General features: G+C 40.1%; 1 protein-coding gene across 6 annotated transcripts in view; it reads left to right on the top strand.

The window, feature by feature from the left end:
* ano2b (anoctamin 2b) overlaps positions 1–3,702 on the top strand; it is a 60,620-nt gene extending 56,918 nt beyond the window's left edge. For 4 of the 6 annotated variants that reach the window (XM_034226004.1, XM_034226005.1, XM_034226006.1 and 1 more), the window contains one exon: positions 1,116–1,493. In XM_034226004.1, the coding sequence (XP_034081895.1) occupies positions 1,116–1,493 (378 nt within the window). Of the gene's footprint in view, positions 1–1,115 lie in introns of all 6 variants that reach the window. The other 2 variants (XM_034226007.1, XM_034226009.1) reach the window with 1 other exon arrangement.
* The last annotated feature ends 8,344 nt before the right edge of the window (positions 3,703–12,046 follow it).

Here is a 12,046-nt window from a genome sequence, read left to right on the forward strand (position 1 = left end):
CTACAAGGAAGACGTGTTGGATCTTGCTTCTCTGAGCATTTAAACATCACGTTGATAGCTGTTCCAGAGTGGAGGGGCGTTCACGTGGATCATCCCAGACGGAATATCATTTTCATTTTCTCCACTACTCCAAAACCATAGGCATGCAAAGCAAATGCCTTATCATAATATTTGAATCTGCACCTAAACCAGTGGATTATTCCTTGGCCCGAGCTTAACCCTTCCACCAAGTCCCTTGAAAATCAGGCCAGTAGTTTTTCTCTAATGCTGCAGACAGACAGACAGGCAGGCAGGCAGACAGACATAACCTTTTTGAAGGTTATAATTAGTAAGACCCATAAACATGTTAGAGCACCTATTACTCTGCCCACACACTTCTGCAGTAAAATGGAACAGATTTGTTTCGATAAAAAGGCATATAAATAAATGTATAAGGCCAGGTGGATCATAGAGTGCTCTCATCCTAATGGGGAATGTTACCATATGCATCAGTCATTCAGCAAGCAGCTTATTTGATAAACATCCGTCTGTCCGCCGGCACGCCTCACTTACATATGGATGCCAGATGTCCTTCGACAACTAAGCTGTGGGAGTTTACCTCCAATACTGCTGCAGATAAGTGTCAGACGTGAACAAAGTTTGGGAAACACCTTTAAAACCCTGCTCGCCAACACGGTAAGCAGCAGTGTTGTGTTGGGGTACACGAAGCAGACGATTTCGCCAATTTGTATCCAAGTGCTTGCTTGTCAACCAGCACCTTTTGCATAAAATCACATGACACTGCTCGTCATAACTGCAGAACTTGCCTGAGAATCATCACGTGATACTTCTATTTACATTCCCAGCTACATTGCAAAGACTTAACGTGTATTCAGCCTACTTTATATGGTGCCAGGTTAAAAAACATGTCTCCAGATGTAGCCTTCAGCGTACCTTACCAAATCCATGTGATGATGATACATTTAACACCCCCCCTAATCCTTCCCTAACACCCAAATTATACAAACTGTAGTTCCTAAACTTGACCTACAATGTCCTATCCACATGCTTCATACACTATAAAGATATTGTGTTGAAAACCCTTTCGAGATCCTAAATCTTCCTCCTTCCTTCAGAATCTGGTGATGTTCCTCAGCCTCGTGGTGGCCTGGGGGATCCCTGACGTTCCCAAAACTATCGTGGAGCAGTTCAAACGGGAGAAGAAGCTCCTGGTCGATGTTTTCCTACGGGAAGAAAAGGAGAAATTCCAGCTCATCCAGAGCCTCTTCTCCAAGGATGCCACCCACCAGCTGAGCACCAACCCCCTCAGCCCGGGCCAGGTCCTGCCCCTCCTGGGCCGTTACAGTACTCTCCCCCCAGGACCCACACAGGGCTCAGGGGACGGAGGGGGGCCGAGGGCCAGGTGCAGGGCCGCCAGCTTCAGCCAGTTCACCAGGAGCATTCCTCCGTCTCCCAAGAATGAAAATGAGAATTCAAGACACACGGCAGTTTGACGAGTAACACACACATCCGTAGGGGTGCTGCAACTTGGACTGGATGACATGTTGCTCAATGGATGTCCGTGTCTTTGTCTTTTCTGTCCTGTTGTGTCTGAGACAGTAGTGCTGGGATTGAAAATAACCACGTCCCATTGGTCTCAGTGTGGTTCCACACTGATGTGTCTGTGTTGTTCCTACCCGACTGTTCATCTGATAAAGTGATATCATTTTTACGTTTTGGTAAAAAAAAGAAAAACACATGATTTAGCGAGGCACTCTTGCTTCATAGCGTAGATAAGCAATAATAACAGTGTTAGGCTGAACAATCAAATAATACATAAGCTGGCAGATGAGATCAAGGAAGAACTCCGGACAGATTCAGGGATGGACACGGGCTAATTTCTAGGAACTTTCCTGCTTCATGTGCTCCTTAAGTGTTTCTTTCATCAGAATTGGTAGCAGCTGCAACATTCCACATGTCCTGTTCTTTTAAATACATGGTACTGAAAGCACACAGGAGCCTCCGAAGAGAGCAAGTCCTCTTCTGTGTTCCAGTGGATTTTTTCTTCATGGACTTCAAGAATCCCCTTGGATCATTTTCAAACGTTACTAGGGTTGTAGTGTTAGTCAGCTGCTGGTCATTTTGTCTCTACATTCTGCTCTACGGATGCCAATGTGGCACCCTGTTGCATGCCACTCCTAGATCATAGACATTACACATTACATGTCACTTGTTAGACGATTTTATCCAAAGCGACTTACATACATTCAGTACTGTGGACAATCCCCACAGGAGCAATTTGGGGTGAAGTGTCTTGCCCAGGGACACAACGACATGCTGACTGCAGTGGGACTCGAACTTGCTACCCCCTGATTCGAAGTCCATCACACTACCCACAGTCCAAGAAATAGATGATCTGTGAAGCATTTTTTTCCCCCAGCCATATGCACTTGTCTAGACTGAGTACAAAATGACAAACTGTGAATGGCGAGAAATTATCTTTTTTATTAACAATCCTTCTTTCAAAATGTCGGACTGACTCATGCAGGTAAGTAAAACATGTGGGTTTCTACTGCCCAAATAGACAGGTTGCGTCCCTCATAAAATAACTTGTGAGCCATCCATTTCTTCTTATTAGAATTTTTAACTCAAGTAGCTTTTGCATGTTAGGTCAAACTAATATTCAAATCCTCCTCACTTTTTGTGCAAGGAAATATAAGCTATAACGATACAGCAGCTAACGTTTGTCTGTCTTCTGCTAGTGGATTGGATGATAGAGGATAGCGTTACTTATTGTAACATTAATACAAGACATTCACCCCTGTTTTTTTCAACAAGCACACACAGTAGTTATTACCTTATTAACATAATGCTCTAAACACTGATGGGACTAAATCATGAATAACAATGGCAGCCCAGAGGCTTCATTTTCTGTGTGTTTGTTGGAATTAAAGCATTTTTAGTGCCTACACTAAATATAATGTCGCTTAATTTACCAGTATTGGTGGTGAAATGGTATAAAAGGTATTATTTTAATTCCAACCGTGTATTGATAGAAGTAACATTCTATGATAGTGTTTTTACACTGTTGCTGCTGCTGTGTTTTAATATCTTGGTTTTAGATTTAATCTTATGATTTTTAATCGTATAAATCTTTATAACGTGTTGTTTTCTATATCTTTGTATTCAAGCAGCTTTTAACTGATTTCATTAATGTTTCAATAGAGTCCATAGCCCTAATTAAGTCATCTGTAAAGTGAAGAAATGAGTCAATGGAATCATACTTTTGAATTGAATCTAACACTGCCATCACAATAATAGTGGGATTTATGCATTCACTTCCACAGATAATACAGGCTTTGCATGTGAAATCCAGCTAAGTCTGAGCGGCCCAACTTCAAATGTCTTTTAAATGAATGTGTGCCATCTTGGAACACCAAATCCAGTTCTTGTTTCAATGTTTAAATGCCGACACGCTGTAAACCCTTAGGACAGTTTCCTTTTAACTTCTCTTGTATTTCCAATACAACACAAATAGCAACATGTGTCTGCCCATTTAGGACTTGTAATGTATTCATAAGGACTTAAGGAAGGAAATGTTGTGCCGGATTCTGTTCTAGATGAAAGAGAAATGTTTATACTTACCTGATCCTAACCCTTACTCAAAGCTCTTAAATACATGATTGTTACATGGATTATAAAATAATTGTACATGTTGTGTGATCTGTTTGCTTTTATCTCATTGATCAGTTGTTATTTTTGGGGTATTCTGACCAAAATAATAATCCTCCAAAAAAGATAGACATGCTGAAGGCTGAAGCAGCATATGGTAATGCCACCATTTTGACATCAATATATTCACATGTACGCTAATTAAGTTGCTTATTTATTGGACATAATGGAGAGCCGTTGGGACACAGTTCAAGGGAAACTAGAATACATCTGGATATTCCTGCACTTTGGGAGGAGTGATAAGTGAGGGTAGCGTGGACTATTGGAGTAAGTCCTGTTTGTAGTAAGAAGAGGGGCAGATAAATCAATCCAAATAAAGGGAGTGGGAAAGCGTGGGAAATAGTGGAATGTGAAAAAACCGTGGAAGGAAGAGATTAAATTCATAAGGATAACGATTTATAAATAGTAGTGGATCGCCGGAGCTGTTAGATTAACATTAACATCAGTGGCGGCTGGTGGAAAATATTTTTGGTGGGGCTTTTGATATAGTGAGTAAACATTTTTTTTTTGGGAGAAATGACCCCTTAAATTAGGACTTCTGGTGATGTAATGGCGCGTTTCCAGTGCAGCGCGGAACTCGCTTTAATGCTGCGTTCAGACCGGACGCCATGCGAATATTCGCTTCGCTCTAAACGCTCCTATCGCATCGCTCTAGTCCAGTGTTTCTCAAACTTTTTCATACCAAGGACCACTTAACCAATAACAAAACACTCGCGGACCACCTAACTCCACAAATATCCCAAAACACATCGTTTTTTACAAATCGCCTGAAAATGGTACAAACAAGTGGCAACATGTGTGATGAAGGAGTTTATTTGGACTATATCATGCAATTGAAAGTGAAACTTAAGCTCGCTCCATTGCAGAGATATTGCCGCGAGAGTGCGGAAAACTTAAATAAATAAATGTATTTCAAATGTGAAATGTTACCAATATACTCACGGACCACTAGGGGGCACTCACGGACCACCAGTGGTCCGCGGACCACACTTTGAGAAGCACTGCTCTAGTCGCTCGAGTTTCACCGCGGCTGCCAGCTGTGTTTACTCGCATCATTCAAACAAGACGCGCTGGCTCGGGAGCTACAACTACAACAAAATGAACATATTTTACCGTGATTAAATTGTAATACACGTTTCTAAATGATGCCGACGTAACAACATACTGATACCGGTTAGTAAAAACCATGAATTAATGCTTTGACAAGTCTGCAGACAGACGGCAGGCGAAAAACCTTTTAGAATGCTTGTTTTCTGAATGGAGCTTGGCTAAGCTAACGTTATATATGTTCCGACCGTCCACACTCACAACAACGGCCTATACAGACATAAATAAACCAGCGACTGTATTCTCCATGACACAGACAGTCTGTGGTTTGTACTTGTTTAACTTTTGTCTAGTTTCTGAACAGATCGTATCTCTCCCCGGCTGTTTGAAGAGCAAGCATGGGAAACAAAAGATAGCATTTACCTGTTTGCATCGTTTGCATCCAGCTAGCCTCGTTGATACGTTTTGTCTTTTTCACGAGCTTGCTGTGATATATACAAATCGAGTTGGTCCGGTCCAAGGTCTTTATCAATTTATCTCCCAAACTTCTCCTTTGGAAAGGATTGGAGAGTAGCTCTTGCACGGAATTGGGTGCGCACCGAGGTCCGGCGACTCCACCTGCACACCATTCTAAATACTGCGTCACCTTGGTCACTCACGAGTCTAAAAAACAACTCACGTCACGTAAGCAACGTGGGCACCAACGTGAGCACCCTCGTGACCAAAATATTTGACGGCGCTGATTGGCTGAAATTATGTTTCGGCGGCACAGTTTACTATTGAGACTTTTGCAACGTGCTGGTTGCTGCTGTTTGTCTCGTGGGCTCCGCCCGGTAATGATAAACTAATGCCATGGGCAAGGCCAGGCAGGAAACATGTGACTTATCAGTAACTTTAGACATCGTAACACAATTTTAAACGAGATTTTATTGTAGATTATACATTTTACTGATACCAATTGTATGATATTTACCTTGTTCATTAAAAATAAAAATATAAAATATATATATTTTTTTTATATATATTTTTATAATATATTTTTTTAATTTAATATTTTTTTTAATGTTTATTTTTTAATGTTGGAAGAGGTGGGGCGGCGCCCCTAGCGCCCCTATGGGCCGGCCGCCACTGATTAACATGCTTATTGTAAGTGCACTGCCTTGCGGCCTGTGGCACCATGGAGCATATGTGGGCTGGACCTGTATTTTACAGGAAAGGAGTGAGCAGAGGGTAGAGTTGTCGATTCTTGTTCTGTTTTCTGTGACTATTTTCCTCACCATGCTGAACACCCTCTCAGACTTTCAGCTGCTTGTGCTACTAAAGAGACGCGCTGCCATGGAAACCAAACAATGGTGTAGCTGTATTAAAGTCTGAGTCGAAACAGTGGTGAGTACATCTGATTTTGTCAGAAATCGGGAGAAATGCGGGAGAAATATGACCCCGGTAGGCAACCGGGAGAGGACAATAAATCGGGAGTCTCCCGCGAAAATCGGGAGGGTTGGCAAGTATGTGACATGACAGTGGACACATCCATGATTTTGAACAGTAGTGAATGTCTGCTGATCAAATCACTGAAAAAGTAGTAAATCCTGTTTGTTTTTCACAATTTTAACAGAACTGTTTTGGTAGTGTCTTGGTAAAATGTGATCCTTACTGGCAACTTACTATTGTTCATCTGTTACTTATCTTTTGTCTTTACAACTTCTGGTTTTGTGTATAGGCCTTGCTTAGGGACTATACAGATACACTGCATTGTCCATTCTAAAAAACAAACAATAAATAAATACACGTTACATAGCTGCCTTTAGATAAGAGTGGAAGAACTGTCCTATATATCTGAGTGTTTTTTAAATCTCAATCAGTAGGGAAATAAAGGTGGATAAACTGTACACAGGAAGTTGTGTTGGCACAAAAGCTATAGCAGACTTAACCTACATAGCCAAACTGCAAATAGGCTACCTCAATGTCCAAAAACCTATGGACTAACTGTCTGAACTAATCTTCTCCTTGCTAACTATATTTCACTCTTTAAATTGCCCCATATATGTTTAGCTTTGAATCAGAACTTGAATATGTATTCCTTTGTTATTTTCAAATTAAGACAACTCCATGTGCCACCGGAAACTGCATGAGTCGCCATTTCTGAGGTAAGTCTTACTAATGTGCCCTGCTGGTTGGGATTGTGTGTGTGTGGTAACATCAAATGAATTCAAGATTCAAGATCAGGGAGTTTTCTTCATTTGAATGTGATACCACCGTTCAGTTGTGGGTGTTGCACGACACGTACATTCAAATGCAAATTACATAATATTAATTTAGCATAAAGCAAATTACAATAAGTGCAATCATTCATAAACATACAAACCTGGAACAGCAATGACCCTGCAAGTCCATTAGCTTTCAATAAGCCAAACCATTTTCACTAACATTTTGCATTTACTTTCAAATAAGCCAAACAGTGATAGATACAGAAATTAGAAGGTTATTTTCACTGTGCAAGGTGGAATGTTTTTTTCTTCCACTCTGCTGCCGAAGATGTGTAGACTTTCCACTGTCCTAAAGTCAATGGGGAGCCCGTTCCACCATTTTGGAGCATATAGAAATATGATTTACGCTACCAGGTCCCACTCGCACTCGCGATTGACTGATATAGAGCAAAGTGCACATGATGAGTGTATGGCTTACCATGTCCTGATTGTAGGAAGGGCCTTAGCAACTTTATGGGATTCATTTTCCTGACAAGTATGTGTGATCGAGAAAAATGTGCTCCACAGATTTCGGTGAAGTCTTGAACTGGACAGGACAGAACTCGATGAATAGTACCTTTAGTTTCAGCTCTCCAAGAAAAAGCTGCTGCTCTGCAGAAGATGTATTAACCCACAACTTAACCAAATCCGGATGTGCAGCAGATTTATTATTTCTATATTCACAAATCCGATTCCTCTGTCTGATCTAACTATGTGCATTTCCAAAGAGGATTATGTAAGTTAATGCTTGATATAGTCGGGTCATTCGACAAACCCTGCTCTCAGTGACCACATGCACGTAAATATTTGGCTTTTTCAAAGGCTTACAGTAGCTTTAGCATTAGACAGGCAGAACTTAAGCTGATGGCTGTGAAGGCAAACGCAGGCTAATATAAAATGACTGAAAGCTGATGGATAATTTAAGCATCAAGAGTCCCACCGGTTTTCCCCTAACTAGGGTAGACCTGGACAAAACTTGAAAAAGGGAAGGAAAGGATTGAGAGAACAGAAAAAGTTCAGTAATAAATGTATTTACAAAGAGAGGATGGCCCTGAAATGCCTTTTAATTTTACATTCACCATTCTAGCTTTGAACTGTGCCAACAAGCAAACTGCTCTAATGTCTGACTGTAGTAGCTCTGCTAGGAACTGACTCACACCTTGACGCAGGTTTGATTTATAAAAGAAAAGTATTTAAGTAAAAGTCAAAATGTCTTCCTTTAATGTATGCACAGCAATCTGAACTGAAAGGCAGATTTAAACATGCTATACAGTAAGACACAATACCAAGCAAGCACACAATGAACCATGTAGATATTGTACAATACATTTATTCAAAAAAATTGTTTTGATTCTGAACACTGGTTAATTGCGGGCGTGCATTGGTTCCACATGCCTCTGGCTGATTCCTGGCCTGCCCTGATCTGTCTCAGTATTCATTCACATTCATACTTTTACTCATTGTACTCTTCCAGTCATACGCACAACCGTTCTGAGAAGTAATATTCCAAATACCACACCCCCTTTGACGTCAGGTCAAAACAGAACAGAAATCACTGGAAACAATTCTTCCTTAATATCAAATCCCAATCACATTAAGCTATCCAGTGAGCTGTTTACATTGTGAGGTGAGCTCCAAGATATAGGTAAATGTAATGAATTCTGAACTAACCCTTAACCAACCGGATTATTACATTGTCTGCAGCAGTGGTTGAATTACGCAACAAGCCGCCAAGCTGCAGCAATAACCTTTGCACAAACAGGTTAATCCCTCTTTTATCAACATTTGCAGCGTGAGCGCAGAGCACAGCTAGTTCACCTGTCTGGAGAGTTAGCAGCTGCCGTGTTGCATGCATTGTTGGGACACATGCAGACACATCCAATAGTTTAGGTTGTCAGCTGTGTGTCTGCTGGTTACTCTGCCGGGGTTTCCATTAGAGCTTTGCAAGCCCATCTTATGAAGTCAGCAGAAACGTCATAGCTGTGTAGTGTGTGTACAGTCTGTCTGTGAACAAATGCTACATCTTTTCAAGCAAACTCCACACTCTAAAAACAAATGCTTTGGCTCATCAAAGAAAATCAATGCAACAGTTTGCGTCAATGTGTATTGAGTTATGACATCTTCTAATGAAATTGTGTTAAACCAACAAACTTATTTGAGTTAGGGGAGAAGGCTTTTCTTCTACAATCAGAGGTGTTTTTAATTACCACTTACTTAATAATTGGTAGCATAAACACACGTTTTTAAGTTGATTACTCCAAAGATCAAGTTGTTCCAACATGTTTACCACATGATTTAAAAGGAATTTTAAGTTTTACTTAATTACCATTGTGAACACAAGATTTTAAGTTGACAACCATTTATAAATTAAGTTGCTCCAAATATATTGTATTCATAGTTTTTTTTTTTTTTAGCTTTTTCATGTTTTTGCCGTTAAAGAAAGAAATGAATTAATTCTATTGCCTAACAAGAATGTTAGGCAATTCACTTTTTTATTTTGAACTGCAGTAGTTTATTTCAACACATGATATTTCAATCAGGAGAGGCTTCATTTAGTTTGAACATTTATTGACACATGTCATATGATAAATGTTAAGTCTTTGGCGATTAGACCCCGATCCTGAAATCGTATATCTAAAGGGGGAAATGCAGCCGTGAGCATATAGGGAACCCCCCCGGGGTCTAGACACTGGTGATGATGCTGAAGATCTGGATTTGATGAGGAGATGGGATGAAGAGGGGATGTGATGAGGTCTTTGGATTAGCTCTCCTGGCACTGGATACAATGAAAGGAGGTGGATGGGGAGGAGGCGGGCGGCAGCATGAAAACCTGGAATCACAGCAGGAGAGAGGAGAACCATTTTAAAGTTTGGCTGCAGCACGTTGATTGGCTGCTGGAGAATGAGGTGAAATGTAATAGGTTAAAGAGAACGCCTGTGATGAGCTGATTATATGCAGCTGTGGAGTGAATGTATATACACCCAGTCTTCCTGAAAGAACTTGCGCTGAACTTCATTTAAATCTTGAGAAAAAAAAGATAAATAACACAAATTTAAATTGCCCCACAAATAATAAATAAACACATTAGCCATATAACCATGGGAAATGGGGACACAGCAAATAAATGCTCGAAGTTAGAGGCCTTTGCATATTTAAAACCAGTGCCAAATATGTAAAATCTGTAACGTTTTTGTGAAACTACAGTAACAAACTCTCAATGGCCACCAATCTGCAGATCACACACATCCATTTTACAAAAGATGTAACAAAGATGTTTACACTGCCGACAGTCATTATTTTAAACGGTATGAACACATTTAACGCAGAATGCTTGCTCATTCATTTGTTTCCCTGGACCACGATGGTTGCCATCGTATGGTCAGATCCTGGGGTGGACCGGTCACTGATGAAGGCGATATTCATGTCCTTTTGAAGCACATTAAATAATAGGTTAGCGCATAAGAGATAATGAATTAGGTAATTGCATTATTTTTAAACTGTCACTCTTAGCTAATTCAGAGCCATTATTACCAGCTGCTAAAGCAACGCTGGTATTGCTTTCACCTATTGAGTCTGCATGTGTGTGTCGTCATGGCAATGTGGTCCTGAAGACACACAGAGGTGCTTTTGAGTACTTTGCCTAGTGTTTCAATGCATGTGGACAGATTTTGTCAATCACAACCGTGCAAGTTTTAGTGTATCTTCTCATCTTTTTTGCTGGTTCCATAAAATACTAAAGTGAAGAGCAGAAGCCACTTTTCAAATGTTACACTATCATTTTCCCACGCTATTGCTGTCAACACCGATCCATGCTGAACGTTGCTAAGATATTATTGATTGGGGTGTGGCCAAAAGTGCAATATGCTTCAAAATGTAACTGACAAAGAGCAGTGCTTTTGTCCTGTGACACTGTGCCCGTGGATTTTATGTTATTTCAAGATTTTTAATTACGTCGCTAAACTCCTTGAAAAGGTCCTCTTCCTTTTCTCCAAGGTACACAACAAGGCAGCGGATGGCTAGTTCTCTGCGTACTTCAATTGTATTGTGCTATTTTTGAAAAATGAAAAAAAGAGAAATGACCTAAATGAATATATTCTGAATGGGTGACTGCCAACAACTTGCATTTCAATGACAACTCTAAATAACGATCCTACCTCAAGAAGCATGTCCTTGATCTGCTTCACCAATACATTTTTTTAATCAAAAGTTATATCACAATAGTAACCAAAGTATTTTTACACTCACAGTAGCCTCTACTACTGTACTTTGTATCCTCTCACAGAACTATTCACAGTTCAAAGAATGCTAATTGTGGTCAAACAGCAATTTGCCTATACAGTGCAACTACAAGGCTATCTACTGTATTTGAATGACAAAAGATGACACTCACCTTAAAAATGTTCTTTGTATATTTCTATTTGTCTTAACTGTCGGAACTTGTCCAGGCATGTTAAGTGGGAGTGGACTTGAAATCCTTAACTCAAGGTGGAGAACAATTAAGTTATCAAGCCAATTGCATTACTTACTACAACTTGAATTTTGTTTTAAGTCAATTAACGCAGAAATCCGAGTTTAAATTACACACAATATTAAGTTGATGTAATTACCAATTATTACGTCAACACAACTTATAAATTAATGTTTGCAACTTAAAATGTTTATCTAAATCAATTAATTCAAATGTGTATCTTGCAACCATGCATTTAATTAAATGTTGGTAAAAGGCCCCCGAATGACTTTTTAGAGTGCACTGAATGTATTTTGGAGTTTGGAGGGGGTGTGAAGGGAGGCAGGGAGGATGACACTAGGAGAAAGGTCATGTTCTTGTATGTCTTTGTCTTGTTTCTTCCGGTTTTCCTCTTTCAGACTACTGGAAACTCCTGTTCCTCCTCAGCTCACTTCACCTCTCTTCATCTATTTCTCCCTCTGTCTCTCATTCTGCTTTTGCCCTTTAAAATACGGAAGAAAGAGTTCTATAGAAATAGCATTCTTTTACTGTATGTGTCATTCTTGAAAATGCCGAAGGCCACACCTTATCATGC

Source organism: Gymnodraco acuticeps, unplaced genomic scaffold, assembly GCF_902827175.1.
Source record: "Gymnodraco acuticeps unplaced genomic scaffold, fGymAcu1.1, whole genome shotgun sequence".
Classification (NCBI taxonomy): Eukaryota; Metazoa; Chordata; class Actinopteri; order Perciformes; family Bathydraconidae; genus Gymnodraco; species Gymnodraco acuticeps.